Source organism: Petromyzon marinus, chromosome 25, assembly GCF_048934315.1.
Source record: "Petromyzon marinus isolate PM22_M1 ecotype Great Lakes invasive population chromosome 25, UKy_Petmar_22M1.pri1.0, whole genome shotgun sequence".
NCBI classification, from domain to species: domain Eukaryota; kingdom Metazoa; phylum Chordata; class Hyperoartia; order Petromyzontiformes; family Petromyzontidae; genus Petromyzon; species Petromyzon marinus.
In genome coordinates, this window is record NC_133691.1 from 8,893,288 (window position 1) to 8,917,501 (window position 24,214).

At 47.9% G+C, this 24,214-nt stretch overlaps 3 protein-coding genes across 8 annotated transcripts in view; 2 read left to right on the top strand and 1 right to left on the bottom strand.

Moving 5' to 3' along the window:
* The first annotated feature begins 42 nt into the window (after nucleotides 1–42).
* On the top strand, nucleotides 43–9,969 carry SRD5A1 (steroid 5 alpha-reductase 1). 4 transcript variants are annotated; one of them, XM_032960308.2, is made up of 6 exons: nucleotides 395–587; nucleotides 1,801–1,967; nucleotides 3,019–3,130; nucleotides 5,722–5,823; nucleotides 8,281–8,431; nucleotides 9,089–9,969. In XM_032960308.2, exons 1-6 carry the CDS (start codon nucleotides 509–511, stop codon nucleotides 9,153–9,155), a joined length of 678 nt encoding a protein of 225 aa, XP_032816199.1. In that variant the 5' UTR covers nucleotides 395–508; the 3' UTR covers nucleotides 9,156–9,969. The 4 variants fall into 4 exon arrangements, with proteins under 4 accessions (XP_032816198.2, XP_075925679.1, XP_032816197.2 ...); XM_032960307.2 differs by lacking the exon at nucleotides 9,089–9,969 and having other exon boundaries at nucleotides 43–587; nucleotides 8,281–8,418; XM_076069564.1 differs by lacking the exon at nucleotides 3,019–3,130 and having other exon boundaries at nucleotides 57–587; nucleotides 5,689–5,823.
* CMTR2 (cap methyltransferase 2) lies at nucleotides 9,505–20,567 on the bottom strand. 2 transcript variants are annotated; one of them, XM_032960276.2, is made up of 7 exons: nucleotides 20,380–20,567; nucleotides 18,767–18,948; nucleotides 17,833–18,060; nucleotides 16,244–16,486; nucleotides 13,853–14,017; nucleotides 12,006–12,227; nucleotides 9,505–11,822 (listed from the first exon to the last, which is right to left on the bottom strand). In XM_032960276.2, exons 2-7 carry the CDS (start codon nucleotides 18,941–18,943, stop codon nucleotides 10,344–10,346), a joined length of 2,514 nt encoding a protein of 837 aa, XP_032816167.2. In that variant the 5' UTR covers nucleotides 18,944–18,948; nucleotides 20,380–20,567; the 3' UTR covers nucleotides 9,505–10,343. The 2 variants fall into 2 exon arrangements, with proteins under 2 accessions (XP_032816167.2, XP_032816165.2); XM_032960274.2 differs by having other exon boundaries at nucleotides 17,737–18,060.
* Nucleotides 20,568–20,639: 72 nt separating this feature from the next.
* PNP (purine nucleoside phosphorylase) overlaps nucleotides 20,640–24,214 on the top strand; it is a 44,746-nt gene continuing 41,171 nt past the window's right edge. For both annotated transcript variants that reach the window (XM_076069563.1, XM_032960304.2), the window contains exon 1: nucleotides 20,640–20,934. Coding sequence is in view for 1 of the 2 variants with exons in the window: in XM_032960304.2 (XP_032816195.1) it covers nucleotides 20,915–20,934 (20 nt within the window). In the remaining variant the exon portion in view is untranslated. The remainder of the gene's footprint in view (nucleotides 20,935–24,214) is intronic.

Genomic DNA, 24,214 nt, shown 5'->3' on the forward strand with positions numbered 1-24,214 from the left:
ACGTCACTGCGCGAGCGGGGCCCCGGCACGTGAATCCCCCAGCCCCCCCCCAGTCCCCCCCACCCCCCGTGCGAGGGGGTGGGGCCCTGAACGTGAATCGCACGCACCTTCATCCGGCAACAGCGCGCACATCATCCGCCGCACTCTCCACCGCTCTCCCGGCCGCGTCTCTCTCCGCTCTCTCCTCCTCCTCCACTCCGTCCCCTCTCTGGACCGACCTCCTCCCGTCCCGTCCCTCCGTCCCGTCCGTCCGTCCTCACGGCCATGAGCACGTGGAGTGACTGCGCCGAGCGCTGGGCGCTGGACGCGGCCGCGCTGCTGCTGGCCTGCGTGGCCGCCCCGCTGCTGCTGGTGGCGCTGCCCGCACTGCGCCTCCGCATCCCCTACGGCCGCTACGCCTCCCGCAGCTGGGGGCCCGGGCTGCCCCCGCGCCTCGCCTGGGTCGTGCAGGAGCTGCCCGCGCTCGCCGTGCCCGCATGGCTCATCTGCGGGGAGTCGAACCCGGGAGATGTTTACCCGGGAGGCCCGGTCGTGCCCTGGCCCAACCGCGTGCTGCTCGCCATGTTCATCGGCCACTACTTTCATCGGTGCGATGCTGATGGTGATCGATGGTGCTGTTGCTGCTGCAGGAGAATTCGTGGAGTTTTGTTATTGCTCCTGCATTGTAGGAGCGCAGACGTACGTTGGTGGTTTGCTATGATGCATGGGTCCCGTAGTTTGGGTTGCATGGACACAATTGCCCCACTCTCTGGCTTGTCTTTAATGTAATTCTGTGGGGTCCCGATGCAGCGCTGTGTGTGTCTCTATGGGTTTGCTATACAGTCTGGGTCGCGTGATCACACTCGCACGACTGTAGGCTCGTCTTTAACGCGCGGCCTGCTGATTCCTCAGGTCATGATGTTGCTGCTGATGCGGCTTACTGCTGCTGCTGCTGAATTGTTATCAGCGTTGTTAAAAGTGTGCGTGTGTGTGTGTGGATCGCTCTCCGACACACTGGCGTGTGCTGATGCAATAGATACGTCGGTGCGTTTGTTTACGTGACGACTGTATTTGTTCGTATGGCATTGTACTCAACGTTGTCTGACCCAGAAGGATCAATGATTATTTCGCGTTGTTTTCACACTGGGCAAAGGCGTTTTTTTCTTAGGAGGGTGCTGCCAAGATGTAACAGTAGGGGGTGATGTTGCTGCTCCTGCTGCCGCTCCTGCTGCCGTCTGTTCAATCGCAATTGAGAAAATAGCAAGTGTCGTTCAGGCTTGCGATGTCTTGGCCCAATACCAGTCACAGAGAATAAACCAGATAATCCGGAGTAACCCCCCCCCCCCACGCAGAACAAGAGGAGAAAATCTTGATTTGAAGCTTTCGTGACTGCAGGAATCCATACTCTTTGGTTCCTTCGGTAAAGTCACGTAGTAGGTAGAAAATAAATTAAATCACGACGTTTCGATCGCAACACAAGCAATCATCATCAGGTGGGAAAACCGCAGCAATAATTTTTTTTCCCACTTTGGCAAAAAAAATGTTCTTGCTGTGGTTTTCCCACCTGATGACGATTGCTTGTGTTGCAATCGAAACGTCGTGATTTATTTTATACCTACCTGACTTCACCCAAAGAATCCAAAGTGTAAAGGAGAGAAAATGCAAACTCTCACAGAGAAAGTTGCCCGAGTTGGGAATCTCTAATCCAGGCCCTTCTTTGCTGAGGAACAAGTGTTAACCGCTGTGCATCCACCCTCGCCTCCCTTATCAGGACTCGATCCACACGCTCACGGGTTCTCTGCATCTCGCGCGTGTGCGCAGGGCGCTCATCTACCCCTTCCTCCTCCGCGGAGGGAAACCCATGCCGTGCGTGCCCTTCCTCCTCGCCCTGGCGTTTTGCACCTTCAATGGCTACTTGCAGGGCCGCACGCTGCTCACGTGCGCCCGCTACCCCGACGGCTGGCTCTATGACGCCCGCTTCGTCGCAGGTGTGTGCACGCCTCTTTGTGGTTTTTATTACACGCTTTCTACTAACTCACTCTGTTGTTGTTGTCGTTGTATCCTCAAATCTTTTAACTCAATTTTAACCCACTTCCCAATGTGGTATCGACTGCAAACTTGGTTTAATTATGTCATACTGATGACAATACTATATTCTATCATAAAAATTTAAAAATATATATTTTTAAACATTCTTTTTTATATGTTATGTTTCGGCTTGGGTCTAATTGTCCACGGTCAACTGACGTTGGCTGTAATTGGCCAGGGTCCCTTACGTTGTGGCAAGCTTCGGGGCCACTTCCTGGAGTCGTGGAGTTCTTACATTACTAGTACATTTTATAAAAGCGTGTTTAAATTTTTTTTATTAAATATTACTTATTTTTATTTTTTTGTTTGAACGCAGTCGCTGAGCCTCAGGGCCCGACGGCCCATCATGCCAAGCGGCCAGCAAGCATCATCAAGAGTTGTAACGGATAAGCGTTAAAACGTTTCTCGAATTTGAGCCAGGCAATTGTTATGAGAGCTTGGAAAAGACACAATGGGAGGGAATTCCAAGGTGTGTCAGCGTTTGAGGGAAGACGCAGAGAGAGGAGAGGAGTGATCTGCAGTGTGGTGAGTGGGTGGAGGGTGAATGTCTTTTTGTTGTGACCTGCAGTGTGGTGAGTGGATGGATGAGTGTGTTGTTGTCACCTGTGCTATCGCACGTAACAGGTGAAACGTGTGAAGGTTTCCACCCTGCACGCAATAGGTCAGTGCTGCAATGTTTCTGCAGGTCTCTCGCTCTAGCGTATGGCAAGTATGTGCAAATCACACGTCCAAGTTTAAGTCTGTAAGCCATGCGATAGCTTCAGTAGTAGCGCGACCTAATACTGCTCAGTCTCGCCAGAGAGCAGTTGTTCGCAATCTGGTCCATTGTCTGGTTCGGGTGGCCGCAGTCACTGTGGGTTGTCTTTAATTCTCCACTTGTGGAGGAGGTGCGTGCCGCGACCTGTTGCTGTTCTTCAACGGTTGATGGAGCTTTATTTGGAATGTCCACAGAACTCCACAGTGTTCGCCAGCGGTCTTCAATTGACCCCGCTTCATCCAATTGTCTCGCACGATCCCAGATTGGTTTCCTGGATTTCAAACGAGTTCGTGGAGGGTCAAGCAGGTGGGTGGCTGGTGTGACGAGGTGAAAGTTGAGGGTCACTTCCCTGGCTTCCCTCTGGTGCCAGTTAAAGCTTGAGGGACCGGTTTTAGTAGGGGGCAATAAAGAAGGGGTTGCGGGGACGTGATGTGGTGAGGAGGAAGAAGGCAAGCGCAGTGGCCTGATCCACTGTTGGAGTTTGGAAGAACCACACCGAGTGGAGCAAGAGGGCCTGGTCCACTGCTGGAGTGTGGAGCAACCACACACCCAGGGCTGCAATAGTCTCAAGCAGTGCTGCCCCAGAAGCTGAGTGTGCTGTACCTGGGGCTGAGTGTGCTGGGCTGCGAAGTGTGGGTGCAGTCTCTGCTGCTGGAGTGGAGGGGGGACACCACACCCAGGGCCACGAGGAGGGCCCTATCAACTGCTGGAGTGTGGAGAGACCACTTCAAGAGCTGGGTGAGCAGCGTCGACTGTTGGAGTGCGGGGACTCGCCAGACCAAGAACAACAAGGACATACATATATTCATATTCTTAGCTCTTTCGGTAAAGTCACGTTGAAGGGAAACAATAAAATAATAAAATATATATAAAACACCTGATGACGACCGTTTGTGTTATGGTCGAAACGTGAGAATTTTTATTGTTTTATATATTTTTTTATTATTTTATTGTTTCCCTTCAACGTGACTTTACCGAAAGAGCTAAGAATGTGAATTACTGCAGTCACGAAAGCTTTAAATCAAGACATACATATAGTTGCAAGGGCCTCTTCAGCTTTCATATGTCGGGCAACATCAAGACTTTGGAGTGCTGCATCCACAACCCCAAGGGAGCCACCTGCTCTACCTACCGCTGGAAGGCGGGCACACCACACTGAGGGAGCCATCAGTGCTCTGTCTACTGCTAGACTGGAGACACCGCACCAAAGAAGGCACTAAAGCTCTGCATATTGCTGCATGCTGACTATTAAGAACTGGGACACGCAGGACCGTGAGTCCTTGTAAACGGGCGCGCCGGTGGGTGCATATGCGGCATGGAGTCGTTCGGTTGGGTGCACAAACGTTCCTATTTCTTTGTTAAGTTCAATATAGAACACACAACTCAGACGATACTTGTGGGGTTCTGCCTAATAAGTGTGCATGAAAGCATCTCTAAAAGTGTGGCAAAACGACAAACCCACTTGGAATCGCACTCCCCATAAAGCCCGCAACTATTTCAAATGGTTACAACTGGTTTCCAGAAACTTGGACCACAGTATATTTACTGATACATCAGTAACCTGATACAGTAGTAATTTGATACAGAAACATGCCATGTCATCCGGTGTTGTGGTAGGGTTTTGTTTTATTTAGGCAGTCCGTGGAAGAGTTTTCAGCATTTCAAGCGGATAGGAAAGGATTTTTTACGCATGTGACCGTAGGAAGATTTTAAAGAGCCAAGATGCAGCAGATTTGGTGTAAGCTGTATGGAACAATAGCATAAATCCAACGAAAAGGTGTCGGAATAGTTTGGTGGGGTCAAGATAGGTGTTTGTCAGATGTGAAATGTGATTGTTTAAGATTGTTTTAAAAAATGTGTGGAGTATGAGAGGTAGAAGACTTGAATATCGCAACGGTCCTTTTGCATCCGAGTGACTCGAGTGCAAAATGATGATTCATTTTTGCTAGCGGGGACCTTTGCCTGGACTACTGCAGCTCTAGGCACCTGTAAGTACTGAGGCTGGACCCTGGGACATATACATTAATTTGCAGTGGTGGTAGGAAGGTTTCCTGAATATTTGAACTACGTTCTGACACAGGTTTCATAAATAAGGTGCAATGTGGAGGTCGTTAAAGGCTCTCTGTATTTAGGTAGTACTTCAGTGTTCATGATGCAATGGACTGTGACAAGGAGGTTATTGGCTATAGAAGTTTACAAGGGGTCTAATTTAGCTGCACTTTGGACTGTGTCAGGGGAAGAGTGATGGATGCCATGAGGGCTGCTAGATTGGTAACGTACTCAAATATAACATCATTCCACGTGTGGTACAGTTAACAACTGCCAAGCTGCTATGAGTAGAGGTATGTTTTCATTATTTCATAGCAAACCAAACGTGGTTTTATTTTCTTGAAGCACGGTAAATTTTTCTGAAATTATTCAGCTTTTCCGTAAATACAATTGGCCCTTCTTGATTTAAAGCTTTCGTGACTGCAGTTATTCATATTCTTAGCTCTTTCAGTAAAGTCACGTTGAAGGGAAACAATAAAATGATAAAATATATATAAAACAATACAAATTCTTGCCGTTGGTTTTCACACCTGATGATGACCGTTTGTGTTATGGTCGAAACGTCGTGAGAATTTTTTTATTGTTTTATATATATTTTATTATTTTATTGTTTCCCTTCAACGTGACTTTACCGAAAGAGCTAAGAATATGGCGCTTCTTGGTTTCTGTTTAATTGAATCGGAAGTCAGCCATTGTTTTTTGTCCGCAAATTGCCTGTTGCGATTTTGAACGTTGAAACACAACCGTACCCGCTACATTGTGTGTTTTGGTGTGTCGAGTATCCGGGTGTGGCTGACCTCGTGTGACCCTGGCAGTGCGGGGTGTGTGTGTGTGTGTGGTGTGGCTAGGGGCAGTGCTCTGGCTTGCTGGTTTGCTGATAAACCTGCACTCGGACCACATTTTGCGGAATCTACGCAAGCCCGGTGAAACGGGCTACAAGATCCCACGCGGTCAGTAGCCCAGCAGGTGCCCCGCCTCGCTCTACGAACCTCCTAATGGTAGTTTTTATATCGAGTCACGCCTTTTCAAATGTTGGCATTCGGTCTTCCCTCGTTGAACGGAAACTCAATACACAGAAGTTCACGTTAGGGAGTGAATTCGATGTACGTTACGTTAAATTTGCATTCGTGGAATTTTTACTGTCCAAATTCGAAAAAATGTTGCGGATAAATCGGACAATGTGTGGTCTAATCTTGATTTGAAGCTTTCGTGACTGCAGGAATCCATACCTACAGTGAGGGAAAAAAAGTATTTGATCCCCTGCTGATTTTGTACGTTTGCCCACTGACAAAGAAATGATCAGTCTATAATTTTAATGGTAGGTTTATTTGAACAGTGAGAGACAGAATAACAACAAGAAAATCCAGAAAAACGCATGTCAAAATGTTATAAATTTATTTGCATTTTAATGAGGGAAATAAGTATTTGACCCCTCTGCAAAACATGACTTAGTACTTGGTGACAAAACGCTTGTTGGCAATCACAGAGGTCAGACCTTTCTTGTAGTTGGCCACCAGGTTTGGACACATCTCAGGAGGGATTTTGTCCCACTCCTCTTTGCAGATCTTCTCCAAGTCATTAAGGTTTCGAGGCTGACGTTTGGCAACTCGAACCTTCAGCTCCCTCCACAGATTTTCTATGGGATTAAGGTCTGGAGACTGGCTAGGCCACTCCAGGACCTTAATGTGCTTCTTCTTGAGCCACTCCTTTGTTGCCTTGGCCGTGTGTTTTGAGTCATTGTCATGCTGGAATACCCATCCCCTTAGAAAAACACCCCAAAAGCATGTTTCCGCCTCCATGTTTGACGGTGGGGATGGTGTTCTTGGGGTCATAGGCAGCATTCCTCCTCCTCCAAACACGGCGAGTTGAGTTGATGCCAAAGAGCTCCATTTTGGTCTCATCTGACCACAACACTTTCACCCAGTTGTTCTCTGAATCATTCAGATGTTCATTGGCAAACTTCAGACGGGCATGTATATGTGCTTTCTTGAGCAGGGGGACCTTGCGGGTGCTGCAGAATTTCAGTCCTTCACGGCGTAGTGTGTTACCAATTGTTTTCTTGGTGTCTATGGTCCCAGCTGCCTTGAGATAATTGACAAGATTCTCCTGTGCAGTTCTGGGATGATTCCTCACCGTTCTCATGATCATTGCAACTCCACGAGGTGAGATCTTGCATGGAGCCCCAGGCCGAGGGAGATTGACAGTTCTTTTGTGTTTCTTCCATTTGCGAATAATCGCACCAACTATTGTCATCTTCTCACCAAGCTGCTTAGCAATGGTCTTGTAGCCTATTCCAGCCTTGTGAAGGTCTACAATCTTGTCCCTGACATACTTGGAGAGCTCTTTGGTCTTGGCCATGGTGGAGAGTTTGGAATCTGATTGATTGATTCTGTGGACAGGTGTCTTTTATACAGGTAACAAGCTGAGATTAGGAACACTCCCTTTAAGAGTGTGCTCCTAATCTCAGCTCGTTACCTGTATAAAAATCGTTCTGATTGATAGGGGGTCAAATACTTATTTCCCTCATTAAAATGCAAATCAATTTATAACATTTTTGACATGCGTTTGTCTGGATTTTCTTGTTGTTATTCTGTCTCACTGTTCAAATAAACCTACCATTAAAATTATAGACTGATCATTTCTTTGTCAGTGGGCAAACGTACAAAATCAGCAGGGGATCAAATACTTTTCTTCCCTCACTGTACGTGACTTTACCGAAAGAACCAAAGAGTATAATCTTTGGTTCTTTCGTGACTTTACCTGATAGATAAAAATAAAAATCACGACGTTTCAGGCGCAACACAAGCGTCCGTCATCAGGTGGGACAACCACAGCAAGAAACAATTGCTGACTTTACCAAAAGAACCAAAGAGTATGGATCCCTGCAGCCACAAAAACTTCAAATCTAGATTTAACTAAAGAGTAATGTGTGGTCTGTTTCTCCTCGCGTGCATGGCATGCTGTCCCAGGTTGTCTGCACAGCACGCTTTTCAGACTGTACTGGTTCTCCCACGAGAACCAGTACAGTCTGAAACTTATCTTGAGTCATTCTGTTAAGAGTTAACTCCGTCACACTCTCATGCTGTTACAGTTAACTCTTACCATGGATTTACATCACGGGCCAGGTGACAGCCTCGTGGAAAAAAAAAATGTAATTTTTACCATCAGTGGAGTATTGCATTTGTGACTTGACAAGAACGTGTCTCCCATGTTCGAATAAGCAACAGGCGGCGTCCATCTCCATTAGTGGTCATAAACCAATGGTGGAATTTCCACATTCTGTTGGTAGTTTGATCACTGTTGGCTTCTCCTAGGATGGCGACTTGTATTGCTGGCACAATGTGTGACCCAAAAAGATGTGTTTACTTACCGATGTCCGTTGGCACGTGTCCGCATTTTTCTTCTAGGGGGAATGTTTGAGTTCGTGTCGGGAGCAAACTTCTTTGGGGAGATGGTGGAGTGGCTGGGCTTTGCTATCGCGTGCTGCACCCTGCAGGCCTGGGCTTTCTCTGTGTTCAGCATCACGGTCATCGGGCCACGCTCCGTTCACCACCACAAGTGAGTCTACACCCCTAAACACGGCATGGCGCGAGGACCCAGCACGGGTGGTGACGTGGCCCAGAGGTGGCGCGTTCGCCGCTTGTTGCCGAGGTTTGCGGTTCGAGTCCGACGACCGCCCTGGTTAATACTGCGGGTGAATTTATCGTAAAAAAATACTACGACTACGTGCCGTTTGCTTCAAAGTGGATGTTAGAGATCCCGCGGCATCGTTCAAAAAGTCGGCCATTGTGTGCCGACGTAACGGTCCACATTCGGAGCAACAGCAGCCGCTTCTTATGCGATGGTTCTCTTGCTGGACAGAGCGTGAAATCACCGAGCCAACACGATTATAGTCCTCTCGGTGTATTAAAGTAACCTTTTTGATTTAGCAATGAAAGGTAAACAAACAAACGTTCATTTAAACAGTAATCAAAACATACACGAAAGTAATATTTCGCTAAATAATTCACCCGTTTTTAGGATTATCAGGTAAAAAATGGACTGCCAACATGTGATAGACAACCCCAGAGCACAACCCCGGTTACAGAGACCATCCCCAAAATAAATTAACAGCACTTCGCCTAACTTGCAGTTGAGTACCACTGCGCGCTCGTTCGGTGCCCTACAGTGCAATTTTAATTGGTAACCTCTGGCGTTTTGTGCTGTTTGCTGCAGATGGTATCTGGAAAAGTTTGAAGACTACCCCAAGAAAAGAAAAGCTGTCATTCCATTCCTATATTAAATGCAAATTAAACAAATTGAACGTGGGTTGGGTGCTTGGCCTGTGCAGAATAAAATGTGTGCTGCCTGTTGCACATTTAATCATCTGCTTGCATTTCCTGAAATGAACAGGGGAGTTCATGGTCGAAGCACTACTCCTTATGGACAATAGTTTTTTACGTCACTGTCATTGCTATATGAGATTTGCGAAAACATTTTTACTTTTTTTGCGGCCGTTCTAATTGGAGGTGGCGTATTTGAGCTTCCTATTCAGGCTCTTTCCCTTCCTTTCACTTCGCAGCTCATGGTGATCATTATCACCTGCAAGGATTACTATTTAATGGCATAACACACCTTTGCTAAAAGCCAAACGCATGAAATATATTTTTATTCACGTAAAAAAAGAAACATTTTAAAAATTATTTCTAAAATAGGATTTTACATGAACTTTCGATACAAGACTGACATTTTATAGAAACAATATTAATGTAGACGTTGGCTTTCACGTCAAAATAAAGTGCACATCACAGCACGTGCTATTTCAGTGCATGACAATATGTGCATTCGCGTTTGTTTCCATGTAGAAATCAGTTCATATATACAGCACGTGCTCACATCATCACAAGCAACGAGGGACACCTCACCTCGTGAACGCTTCCCCGGGGTTCTGTTGTGGTACCGATACTCAAAATGATCATGTATTGGATGTAATGATGTTTAAACCAATATACAAAAATATTCCTGAATTCTGAAATGTTACATTTGTTACGTTCCCTGATGGTAAATGTATTATATCGGTCGTGTGACCAGATTCAAATATAATAATTTACACCCCTCTTGTCAAGCCATGCCGTGTCATTCAATGGGGGGGTTGATTGTACTTCACAGCTGGTCAGTGTGGGTTGGCGGAGGACGGCTCGGAACCGAATCACGTATCGCTCGCCACCAATGTTAAACGGAGCTTGGAATTGAACTCGGCTCGAAGGGGTTATAGGACACTGGCTCAACCCGCACAGTAAAGAGTGTAGCGTATACATTTTGGTTAACATTTTCAAAGTGCAATTTTGAAAGTGTTCTAAAAATATATGGATATTGATTTTTTTTTCAGTTTCCTTGCAAAATAGTTACATGTGTATCACTGCATTGAGACATCCGTGAACATTTAAAGAGTACCCCAATTTATTTCAAACGAGATCAATTGAGGCCACCGCTAAGTCGCCAGTCCTGAGATCTTGTGATGGAAGAGTTTCTCAAGCTGCAAGAGCAGACCCAGCCTGTACTGGAGAGTGTCTGTATTGAGTTTCAGTAGAAATGTGTACAGTGGTTCCCTGAGTAAAACCTCAATGGGTACAAACTCCAGCACCTGCTGCCGAACGTTACCCTCCCGGTCTCCTCTTCCATCGCTGCATTGCTCTCCAGCGTTTGAGACCGCATGCTGCAGCACACTGATAAACTCCTTCACGCCTTTGTAAAATGATGGATGGCGCAGACCCACGCAGAGTAAGACGGTGGTGATGTGAAACGAGCTGGGCGAGAGGTTGAGGAAGGAGAGGCGGGAGAAACATTGTGAAAGGGCAAAGATTATTCCTGCAGAGAATCGAGTAAGGGCGGCGGGTAGGGGCAGCACCAGACAGTCGCCCTCTGCCAAGTGGGAGAACATCAGTTGCAATCCGTCAACGAGATTTTGCTGAAACACCACATCTCCGTCGTAGAGCAGTGGGCTGCTTAGAACGCCGACGAACGGTTTCGGAATGAGGGCCGTGTCGCGAGTAGTGCTGCAAGTGTCAAGAGGCGTGGGTGGCAGAACTGAAGGTCCTCCACCGCAAGCACCGTCAGGCTGTGCGCTGTGTACGACTGCACTTGCACTGGATTCATCGGCACTTTGGGATTTGTTTTTCCGAGAATTATCGATGACATCGTCCATGGCGTTTAACTGCGCACAGAGCGTTTGTCCAACAGACGCAAGTCGAGTCTGTTGCCCGATATCCATATAGTAAACGCCTCTCGGTTCCTTCCCATTCAAAAGTTTCATGAGCGTCGCTCGGACGCGCTGCTCCATTTCCGCGGCGCTCCGGCTTCCGTCGCGGTGCTGCCCGCTCAGCCACACGGCGTTGGCCGGCCGCACAACGGCCGCCTTGGCCCGCGCCTCGTTGAGACGCTCCAGCAGTTTCACGTCGCAGAACGGGGAGTTGGCCACGCGTGTGAGCGCAGGCCCGTGCCGCACGGAGAAGGTGCCCTCGTCTGGAGGATCCTGCGAGCACTCGAGCACGCGCTCCTCCGCAGGGTCCTCGGAGCGCCCGTCCGCGCCCTCGCCCTCGCCCTCACGAGCCGCGTCGCGACTTGGCGAGTCGATCTTAAGCAGGGCATCGAAGGTCCGCATGTCCGGCTCAAAGTAACCCTGCATTACCTTCTCTCTCCAGCTCAGGCTCTCCAGTTCTTTCCTCTGGTTGTAGGTCCCCACCTGACGCTGCTTTCCCTTCCCCGAGTACGACTGAAAGGGTGGTGCGCCAGATCCCCTGGGTGGTCGCTGCATCAGCCAGTCGCGCCGGGCGAGGGGTTGCACGTCGAAGCGGTCCGTGTAGAACCAGGCGGCGGCCTCGCGCACTGCCTCGATGTGAGCCCAGCGCTCCTCGCCCGCGTCGTTCTCAAACAGCCACAGGTTCTCCAGAATCGTATCAGCCTGCAGCTTCTGCAACGGGGAAACATTTTCTTAAAAACGAGCTTCGGCACAATTAACACAAAACTATAGCAAGGTCACAATTTATGGAAGGCAAATTCGTGGTCTCCTTTGGGTCCCCTTGGCCATTCCGTATGGGGAATGGTGCGAATACCAAAACGTACTAAACAATTACTAAAGAAGGCGTGTGGCCACCTGGAACATGGTGGCGCAGGCCAGCAGCTGCTGGGTGAAGGAGGGAGGAAGACGGCTGGCAGGGAAGAGGGCCGTGTGGGCGCACGCATCTGGGCCCACGTGCTCCTCGAGCCGCTCCAGCAAGGCGGGGGGGAACGTGTGCCGCCCGCGGAAGCCCAGGCACACCACGTACAGCTCCGAGTTGCCTGCTTTGCTCGTGGCCGGTTTCACCACGTGGACCTCCTATGAAAACACCTTTGCGTCACTCGTACATATGCGCGTTCATTTATTTATGTAGCGTCATACATGGTAAATTGTATATACAAACGCCGTAGAATGTCACGTGCACTTTTCACGCGGGAAATCAAAGACGAGCGCGAAGGCAGCCGGGACCGGCACCAATAATTGCCCAAGCTCTGTGGTCCTATATTCGGACATCTGTGAGAAAGAGCTTCATAGCTCATGGGATTCCTCCAGTCTGAACACTCGATCCTCGTACAGATGGAAATGAATCCACTTGGCGTACTGCCATGCCCTGGCAAGCCAGAAGATGGTGAGCCCGCCATCTCACAATCTGTGTGACCCACTCATGCTTGCTCAAGCGTGCTGGTTTGTTGGAGTGCACAGCCACCAGCGGGAGCGGTCGCGCAGTGGTCAGCGTGCTGCACTACAAACCCGGCGACCCGAGTTCGATTCCCGCTCACGGCCAACATCGGTGATGATTATCTGAACCGGTCCTTGACCTCGCCTAGATCGACTCATCCTCAAATGAGGAACTGGTGCGATGTGTGTAAACATCGCCACGAGGGAGACAAAGGCAGCCGGGCGTGGCGTTAGCCACCCACCGCTTCGTGTGCCGTTCCAGCCTTCATAGGTGCTCGCTAACAGTATAAAAATGTATGGACGCATGTATATGTGTGTGTCGGTGTAGCTGTCAAAGCAGAAACGGTTGCGTTTTTTAATTGGATGAGCAGTCAGTTGAGATTATAAAACTTGCCGCACATGCAAACCCTCTCAACCGCAAAGGATCACACTAATGAAATTTTAAATCGGGGCATTGCACCGAACAATATAATTCTTTGTCATGGACCCAAGTGTCATGACCCACTGGCCTATTTCAGGATTACGCTTGAGAATAAGCTTTTACGCTTCAAGAGAACTCTTTAGGCATAAAGAATCAAATTTATGTCAGGAACCCTAAATATTGTTACCTTATTTCATCAAGTGTGAACTTATGTATCTTTGCTAATGGGTTGAATTAGTTTAATTAAAGTTGGCAAAAGGAGATATTTTGTATGTCACATTTCTCAAAGAGGATCAAGTCTCCAAAATTAGTTCATAATTATATCTAAATGTGCACAAATGTTTATTTCAAATACACTTTTAAAATGTACCATTATTAAATGCATTGTCAGAGTAATGAATCGGATTTTGAGAAGCAGTTCTTAATCATTTTTATATATTTGGCATGAGCACCATTGTTCTAGTTCATGGCTCTCATGGAGGAGCTATGTTTCAGAGATGGGTATAGGCTGTCGGGTAGGGGGTGATGTTGCTGTGCATAATCCCAGCCGAGTCATTCGTGTGCATTTTTTCAAATTTAGAAAAATGTGGACCATGACGATGGCACACAACAGCCTGCTTGTTTTGAAGTACGGCGGAGGATCTGCTACGGCTACTGTGAAGCAGACGGCGCTCGTATGTTTATGGTTACTACACAACTGCGGTAATAACCAGGGAGGGTTGCCGGAGTCGAACCAAGAACCTCTACAACAAGCTGCGAACGTGCTACCGCTGGGCCGCGTCACTGCCCCACATTCCTGCTGCAAAGACTCCAGCACGGGAAAACGTACGGGACGCTCACGAACCTGGAAGGTGCACACGAGCAAGAAAAGGAGGCAGGCCGAGGAATGCTCGAAGAGGGTGAAGAGTTTGAGGACAAAGGAGCCGCCGGGCGCCAGCAGGGCTAGCGCCGTCACCGTCTCGCAGAACACCAGCGGCGCCACACACGCCTCCTGCTCCCCGGGGTTACCCTGACGGCGTCATACCGCATCGCATCACAGCACGCACCACACCGCACGCATTGCGGAGTAAACACTCCACACTCGCTACATCGCAAAACACTGAACCACACACGGGACGTACTCCATTTTCATTTCACAGCAACAAAGATCCCCCTATATTCTTAGTTTTTTCGGTAAAGTCACGTTGAAGAGAAACAACAAAATATATATAAAAAAACAATAAAAAATTCTCACGACGTTTCGACCATAACTCAAATGGTCATCATCAGGTGTGTCGGTTTGCATAAATTTATTTTTAAAACGGCACATTTATTTATTTATAAAAAACGTTGGCGTCACGCGCAGCAATTGGCAGTTTGCCCAGGACTAGTCCATCTATTTTTTTTTTTAAAGAGGAGGGGGGAGACAATTTTTTATAATGTATGCTGTCTGAAAGCCACTGTAAGCGTGAACAATCAATCAAGAACTGAAATGATTTATCAAATCTTTCCAATGATTGCTAAGATAGAATCCATCTTCTCGGTTGAATTGTCTCTGTGCTTGTATATGTGGATAGCCTCATGAACAAATCTCTCATGGAAGCCAGATGGCTTACAAAGAACCTCCGTCTTGGAAAAGTCAATGGCATGTGAGCCTACTGAATTAGAACAATGATCTGCTACGGCCGAGGTGTTGGTCCTACCGTGTTTAAGGTCTGCTTTATGTTCACGAATGCGGTCCGAGACATGGCGTTTGGTTTCTCCAATGTAACTACTACCACAGAGGCAACTTAGTTTGTAGACACCAGGGTATTGTATGTCCGGAATCACATCTTTTACAGACGGAACCAGATCACGGATTTTATGTAATGTGTTGAAACGGACCTGGATCTTGTGTTTATTCAAGATTTTGGAGATCTTTTTTGTGATCCCAGCAATGTAGGGTAAAGTGATGGTTTTGAAAGGCTCCTCAAGAGGGTTCTTCTTCATGGTTTGAGTGATAGCTTTGCGGATTGTATAGTCGGAGTAACCATTAGCCCTAAGAGCTTGGTGTACGTGCTTGAGTTCACTGCTTATGTGTTCCTGGTCGGATATGCATTGGGCTCTATGATACAGAGTCTTGATGAGAGAATTCTTCTGTGATGGATGGTGGTGGGAATCCGGTTTCAGATAAGCATCCGTATGGGTAGCTTTCCTGTAGACAGAGTGGCTCATTGAACCATCAGGTCTCTTTTTAATTAGGACATCCAAAAAAGGTATCTTGCCATCTATTTCGACTTCCATGGTAAATCTAATGGCTGGGTGTATGGAATTGATGTGGTCGAAGAATTGGTCTAGAGCAGGCCGGCCATGTGGCCAGATGACAAAAGTGTCATCCACGTACCTCTTCCATAAGGTTGGGCGCAGAGTGGCAGTCTGGATGGCGTCAGTCTCAAATTTCTCCATGAAAATGTTAGCTATAACTGGAGAAAGGGGGGAGCCCATTGGGGTGCCCTCAGTTTGTTTGTAGAAAGTTCCATTCCAAGTGAAGTATGTATTGGTTAAACAGTGTCTCACCAGGGGGGGTACCTCAGTGTTTAGTCCTTGATGAACCAAGTCTTCAATGATTGCAATGGTGTCAGGTACAGGAACCTTGGTGAATAAGGAAACTACACATTTTGTTGTTTCTCTTCAACGTGACTTTACCGAAAAAACTAAGAATATGAATTACTGCAGTCACGAAAGCTTTAAATCAAAAGATCCCCCTGTTATAGTCTTAACCGACTTGGGGCAAGTGCTGTTAGCAAACACTTATGAAGGGCCGAATGGCACGCTGCAGGTGGCCAGCACCACACCCAGCCGCCTTGGTCTCCCTCGTGGTGATGTTTACGCACCAGGTACTCACTGGAGACCGAGTTGACATAGGGGAGCCCCAGGATCAGTTCAGAAAATCGTCACTGGGTTTGGCCATGAGTGGGAATCGAACTCTAGTCACCGGGTTCGTAGTGCAGCAAAACTAAACAGCACGAGACTGCTTGCACTCCACAAACTCACTCGCACTTCTTTGGGAGTTCTACCCTCGTGTGCGCGTGCATTTTCTTTAGGCACTCCTACTGACATAAGAGTCTCCAGAGCAAGCGAGAATTTCACAGTGTGACGCAAGGTGCCGGAATCGAGGGGGGGGGGGGGAGGGGGGGTTATCCTGAGTGGCACCCCGATTGGCACCCCGATCAGCAGCCCGAGTGGCACGGCAGTCCCGCACGAAACCCCTGCGGACCTGGCAGTCGAAGCTCCCGTCGGCGGTGACGAGGTGCGCGCCGTGCCCCAGCTCGTCGCGCGCGCGTTCCTGCAAGCGACGCAGGTTGGCCAGGCACATGGCGTCGCCCGTGTCGTCCGCACCGAAGCACCAGCGGGCCGCCGTATGCAGGATGAGGCGTGCGTCCGGGATCATACTCTCGCAAGTGTTGCTCTCGTGGAACGGGTTCAGGGTGGTGGCCAGCCAGCACAGCTTGCAGGCGGCCTGCACCGGGGTTACACACGGTGAGAATTGGCGTCTGGTAAACACCGGTGAGGCACGGCCCAATTGCACTCGGGTTGGGGTGGACTCAGGTTGAGATGGACTCAGGTTGCGGTGGATGCGAGTGTTTTTTCCTGTGTTGGCTCAAGCATTTTCCCATGATGGGCACTTCATACAACTATGATTCTTAAAATAATTGTTAGAGACTATTACACTTTTCGTTTCATATTTTGTTAGCTTTTTTTTCTTAGATAACAGATGGAAACATGCAATGGATTGTTAGTCATACTTGTAACACATTTTAAATATAAATTAACATTTACAAAGATAACCCTGAATTACCAGTTCTGAAATAATATTTAAATCCTATTTGAATAGGCACAATAATTGACCATAGAACCTGTCTGCTGCTCCACATCGTTTCCTTTTAGATACGTTGACCAGAAAAGGGAACACATATTTGACAGAGCCTGCTAGAGATACACCGAAAATTTACAAACTTTAATGATGGGAAAACTGATTTTGTGCGCCTACTTCATGAAGGTGCCACTGATCGTATCCCCTCCACCAATCAAAAACTTAGAAATGCTACAAAAAATACAAATTACTGACTATCCAAAATAATTACCTGCTCCACCCCAAGCAATCAAGACTTCAAGGATAAGTTCAGCACGACCTCGACAGTGCTGGAGACTCCTGATTTTATCTTCAACAGCCTGGATTATAAACACCTTCTGTGCCATCCTCTTTCTTGAACTACCTAAAGTGTTTCATACAGCAGATTATGTCATCTGACTGAGCCAACTTAAACCTCTCAAATTTTCCGATCCTACTTTAAAAACTGGTTCCAGAGCTACTTCTCAGACTGCGGGGAAGGGGGGCGGGGCTCTACCCCCCCTGGTCTCCTCCCTGGCTCTTCGGGGGGCCCCGGGTTACCTGGGGGGTGCCACGGTGGCCAGATGTTAAATACCTCACCTGATGTGCAGGTGGTCGTGGGTTCAATACCGACTCTAACGCCTGTATATTTGTTCTTCCTGTGGTCACGTGGATTTTTCTCCGGGTCCTCCGGTCTTTCCCTCCACATTTAGAAACATGCGTTTAGGGTATTTGACTGCTATAAATTTCTACGTGATACGCCACTTTGTTGGGACTATCATTTCTGGCCAGGTCACTTTTGAAAAAAGAGCTATATAGCTCAGTCGGCCTTACCTGGTAAGATAAAAAAAAACGTTTAAACAAAAAAACAGTTTCACCTGGTGCGTTCGCACGTAATGGTTGAGGCTGCAGATGAATGCGCCGGGCGCCTCGCACAGGTGCACCGAATTTATCCTGCTGCCACCGCCGCGTACCAGTGCGGAGGGTGGCAGCACGGGCAGGCCTCCTGCCAGCAGCTCGTGAAACTTGCACCAGGCCTGCGTGCACAACTCCGCGCCGGCCACGCGCCGCACGTGCCCCACCACGTGCCCCGTGCGGTTAGTGGCGGCCGTGTGCTCATGCCACACATCCAGAGGCTTGTCGCTCAGACGCCCTTTGACCTCGTTCAGATCCTTCTTCAGCCGCTGCAGGTCCGCGTGGGGCTGCGCCGAACACAGGTTCGAAGAGAGGATGTGAAGTCTCATTAAAGTGAATCGAGCTGACATGAAGCAGAGTTATATTCAATACTGTAACGGGCACACTGGGATTTGTGAAAAAGCTTAACGATCACGACTTAATTTGTTTTTTTTTTACATGCACCCAGGCCAGCTGTGAACTCTAAACCAATACTAACATCTATTCAAAATAATTATAACACTGATCTCAAGGATATGCTTGGTAGGCGACCGCTGTCTGTATAGGATACAGTAAGGACTCAATAAACTGCTTATCTACGACTGCACATTATGAAATGTTTCAAGTCAAAAAGATGTGCATTCAACAACAATGCTGTGACTCTGTCTTATCAACATTCATTTAAGAGAAACATTTATTTTAAAAAATATGAAATATATGATCCAACCAAGTGGCTCAGTGGTTAAGAATGTGCAGCTAGCCAATCAGAGTCCCGTCCAAAAGTTGACCAGGCCCTTCATTCCACCTGGGTGGATAAAACGAGTACCACTTTGGGAGAAACCAACTGCGGTTGTCTGATGAAGGAACTAACCTCCACCAAAGGAATGTGGAATTTCCAATCACCGAATTGGGGATTGCACGGACGATGAGCGCCATGAGCACGAGCATGTGCTCGGGGAACACAATTTGAACGTTTTCCTCCGAAAAGCACAATTACAACGCTGTGGTGCTCACCTGTTGCGCCGCTGGAGAGGAGAAGACCGAGCGCGCTTCTGGGAGAGTCCACGTTTCACCGGGGGGCACACGGAACTCAAAACGCTTCTCGAACAGCTGAGCCACCTCATCCAGAACTGCAGCGTTTATCGGTGGTGCCTCCTCCACCCGCACTCTCTTCCTCTGCCCGCTCTTCATTGTCTCTTCACAAGGCAAAGACAACGACCCCCGTTACAGCCTTTAATACACTGTTGGGGCAAGTCCTGTGAGCGAAAAATTACGAAGGCCGTGGACGGCACACGAGGAGAGTGGGTGGTCAACACCACGGCCGACCACCTTCGTCTCCCCAGTGCTGATGTTTACATACAGCACCGGTGACTCATTTTGAGGCTGAGTCGACCTAGGGGAGGCCCAGAAATGGCTCAGATAATCGTCACTGGTGTTGTCATGAGTGGGAACCGAACTCGGGTCGCCGGGTTTGTCGTAGCACAGCGCGCAAACAGCTACGCCACCGCTCCCCACTATACAGCTACACACCCATGCGAATATACAATTATAAGTTTGGGCATAAGTAGCTTCAAGTGTAAATTTATTTATTTAAAAAGTGAGAACTCTTAGAGATAAGGATAATCTCATTTGCAAGAGTGACCTGGACAGTCAGTGGACAAAGGCCACTAAAGGGAAGGTGGCAATAAAGCTAATTTCTCTGCCTCCCCCCCTCTATATATAATACCTCGTCACAGAGGCGTTGTTTCTCTCTCTCTCTGCGTCTCTCTCTCTCTGCGTGTCTCTGTATGTCTCTCTCTGTGTATGTGTGTCTCTCTCTGTGTATGTGTCTCTCTCTGTGTATATGTCTCTCTCTGCGTGTCTCTCTCTGCGTGTCTCTCTGTGTATGTGTCTCTCTGTGTATGTGTCTCTCTGTGTATGTGTCTCTCTGTGTATGTCTCTCTCTGTCTCTCTCTGCGTGTCTCTCTCTGCGTGTCTCTTTTGTATGTCTCTCTCTCTGTGTGTATGCGTCTCTCTCTGTGTTTGTCTCTCTGTGTATGTCTCTCGCTGTGTATGTGTCTCTCTCCGTGTCTGTTTGTCTCTCTCTCTCTCTGTATGTCTCTCTCTCCGAGCTTGCATTCGCACCTGATGACGGTTGCTTTGTGTTGCAATCGAAACGTCGTGTATTCTATTATTTATTTTATTTCTACGTGACTTTACCGAAAGAACCAGAGAGAAGGTGGCAATGTTGGGTGGTTGTCCAGGGTGCATGTGGCAGGACTTCTGGTCGAGATATGAGACGCCTAGGAGCCCCCCCCCCCCCCGGAGCCATAAACAACAACCCCCTTCCACTGCATGCGCACCGGACCCAGAACATCCCCATGCACAAGACGGGGGGGGGAGATAAACACGGGTGGTCGACACAGCGGGACTCACAGGCTCGCTTGCTGCACTACCACCTGCGCACCCACACTGGAGAGACCAGCCCGGCCCCCCCCCCCTACCCTGGATAGAGGATCCCGGGCCCCCCACTCTGGATAGAAGATCCCGGGCCCCCCACTCTGCACAGAAGATCTCGCTTCCCCGCCACCCAACTCTTGACGAACAACCGCCGGAACGCCCGGCTCAAGTGAGGGCACGGCGCTTACACACGGCCGTGTAGCTCGCAGCCCGCGTCGCCTCGGCCGTCGTCTCGCCTCGTCCGCACCCAGGAGGAGAAGGAAGAAGGAGAAGCAGCAGCAGAAGAAGAAGAATCGACCCCCCACGATCTCTGCGATCCCCCAGGGATCCCCGCTCCGTCTCCACACGGCGACGTGCTCTTCGGCTCCACCCTCACCCCCCCCACACTTGTGCGCATGCGCACTCCCGCCACCGCTGCTAGGCTACGGTGGCGCGGATGCTCGCGCCGGCGCGGTCCATTTACCAAACGCTCTCGGCTTGCGCGGACTGACACGCGCGGCGTTGCCTAGCGACCGCTCCTCATCCTCCTCCTCCTCCACCGTCGCTCACCCCAAGCCCGCAGTGAAAGGCCGCCAGACCGCGACTTGCCCCTCACCGTTGACCGCTTTGCTGTGCGGCGGCGGGTGCAGGAGAGACGCGCAAGGGGCGCCGCGAGTGGAAGGAGACGGAGTGAGAATTTGGCGGTGATTGGTGGTGGGAGTGAGGAGGATTGGAGATTTGAAGATGAACATCGGGCACCAACAGTCAGTTACCCACGCGCACATTACACACATGCCGAGCTCTTCAGTATATATATAAAAAAAATACAATTGATAACGTTTGATATAGAGTACTGTACATATATTAACGTCAGGCGCATTATAATGTTTTACTTATGAGGCGCCTTTGACAAGAGCGCTCCGGTTGGTTGCGTGACCGCGACGCGGTTAATATCGGCGTGAATCGCTTTCAGATCTCGCGACCCCCTTCAAAGTCACGCCAGCGTCTTTACTTTCAATTAGCGGAGCTTTGAAGCCTCCCTCGGGCGACGTTCCCGCTCGCTGAGAGCCCATCGCGAAACGATTACAGGATCGGAATAATTGCACCGTGTGGTCGGGATGTATTTCGCCTGGAGGATGAGGAGGAGGAATAATCCGATGAGCTTTGCGCACGGATGTCCAGTAGGGGGCCACGGGGTCAGCTAGTGAACAACAACAAACAGCATTTTTTTTTAAATCGCATTGGAAAATAGAGAGACGGGTTAGCAAGGAGCTAAACAAATATATTTTAAATGTATATAATAACAAATTGCATGAGTACGTAAATTCCTGCCGAAGTTTTCAACACTCAATGCAACCTTGAACGGGAAGTACATATTGTGTCTGCGGTGAATGCTGGACTTCTACCCCTAATTTGTGTTTTTGCTCTTATTGCTCAGATTTTTGTTTGGTTGTTTTTTTCTCTCTCAGATTTATATTTGCTTCATTGTGGTGCCGAGTTTTAATTGCGTTGCTTTTGTCATATTGGTGGGCCAGGTCGCTCTCGCAAATTATAAATGATACAATTCGCAAAACTGCTCATTATATAAACATGGCCAAGACCTAAGCGACACTTAGATATCTGTGAAAAAGAGCTTCATAGCTCATCGGATCCCTCCAATATAAATACAGATTCTAATTCTCTGGCTTTCATAGCCCAGTGAAAAGGGGTTTGAGTAAAATTATTATTAAAGTCGATCGCACGGATATATAATTTCTATCATCATGCGCCATATTGCAATATAGTTCATCTCGTGTCTCATTGTGTTCGTCAAAGTCCATGTTGTCTAGACCGCGGGTCGGCAAGCAACCAACATAACACAGTCATGTTTTTGGAATCCATGTGAATAACGTCGCGAAGCAGTCATTAAAGAGCCACCACATGGTCCCAACTCCTGGTCTAGGCCATTCGTCATAGCAGATTATACTCACAGATTTAAAACTTCCCTCTTGAGACACATTGCTATTTTACTCTGCTTCTTTATAGAGGTCAGCTTTCCAAAACCACACCCACCTGCTCTCTTCTTTAATTTAATTACTGTATAGTGATCCTGAAGATGCCTTCAACAGCCCTGAGATGAAACTACGTGGCTGTGTACGGTACCGACTGTTTTTTTAAAGATCAGTGCTCCACTCGATATCGTCGTTAACGCTAAATAAGTGTTAACCACATATATTTACGATGACATGTGTACAGTGCACTAATAACACACGAACATTCACAGCTTGTTTTACAGTTTAATTCGAGATACCATGAGAATGAAGCAGAGGAGGCTGGGGTTGGCTGGATTTGGAATGTTGTATACAAACTCAGTTTGCACCGTAATGGAGCAATCTGGCCATGAAAATCAATAAACAAGACCACATCTCACCAATAACTGTAAACGCTTTGTTTCACAGACGTAATCTGCAGTAGTTTTATAGCAGGGGGCGACGTTGCTGTGTGTAATCCCGATTGAGTAATTTTCAGGTAGTTATTTTTCGAATTTGTAAGCTGTGGATCATGTAATAGTTTCTAAACTAAGCTTATTTTTTTTATTTTACCAGGTAAGGCCCACTTAGCTATATAGCTTTTTTTCAGACGTGACCTGGCCACAAATTATAGCTCAACGAAGTGGCTTATCACGTGTAAAAGTATAGCAACCAAAACAACTCTAGAGGCATGTTTCTAAATTATGTCCGGGATTTTTGGTTTGTCTACTTCAACTGTGCAGCAAGACGGCCGCTGGTATTGTACGTTTAATACACCCGAAACAATCACCAGGGTAGCCTGCCAGAATTCGAATCGCGAACCTCTGCAACGAGTGTGCAAACGCGCGCTCCTGCTGCGCTACGTCACCGTCCGATGAGGCCGTGGGAAACGGGCGCGCGTTGCCATTCCTTCACAGGGATCGATGTGTCGTGGGTGGTCACTGGGCTGCGTGTGACACGTTAGAGGCAAGCCTGTTTGTTGTTCGTGCACGTTAGTGCATGTGTGCATTTAACTTATTTCGCAGCCAAACGTGCTCGTCGGACGTGCGATCGGAGTGCAGAGTACAATGACACAAACAAAAGTGTTTTTCTTGCGTGTTAAAGTTTGTCACGTGTTTTATTACACTTCGTAACACAATTCTTGTTCCTGGGTAGTAAGTGTTATTTCGTCATTGTTTTTGCCTAAAAAAGTATATATACAAAAAAAGTATATAAAGTATATCAGATGGCTCACTTTTGGCGTCATCTGGTCCAACACCAGTGGAGACTAGGCTCTAAGAAAAGCCGTCTCGGGTGTGGACCAATCAATTTCAAGGACAGTGCATATCATTATCAGAGTTGTCTCTTTTTGTTTGCATTTTGACTGCTTGTGTTGTGGTTATTGCAAACATGATCCCTTGTATAAAGCTGTCAGTTTTGGTGCCAGATAAAAGGGTAAAACCCTATTACTATAAGATGGCTATTATTCCCCACAAACTTTGCTTTTGTGACCAGGACAGTGATATTTTGAAATTTTCCCTATTTTGAATGAGAAAATGGGCGAATTTGTGTCTTTTCGTTCACATAAAGTCAGAAAACAACATATGAATCAAAATGAACATGTATTTATACTAAAGTAATACAAAAAATGACTACAAAAGATTTCGAAGTGAGTAGTTTTTCGAGATTTACCATTATACTGTAAATCACTTTCACGAATCAGCCCCCAAATGTACTCCCATCATGTTATCGTTATACTGTCCTTGGTAGCGGCATTCAAAGTCAAGTATATCCTGGTGGAAGCGCTCGCCTTGCTCCTCCGAGTACACTCCCATGTTCTCCTTGAATTTATCAAGATGAGCATCAAGGATATGGACTTTGAGGGACATCCTACAGCCCATTGTGCCATAGTTCTTCACCAGTCTCAACCAGCTCCATATAGTTTTCGACCTTGTGATTGCCCAGGAAGCCACGAACCACTGCGACAAAGCTGTCCCAAGCCGCTTTCTCCTTACTAGTGAGCTTCTTGGGGAATTCATTGCACTCCAGGATCTTC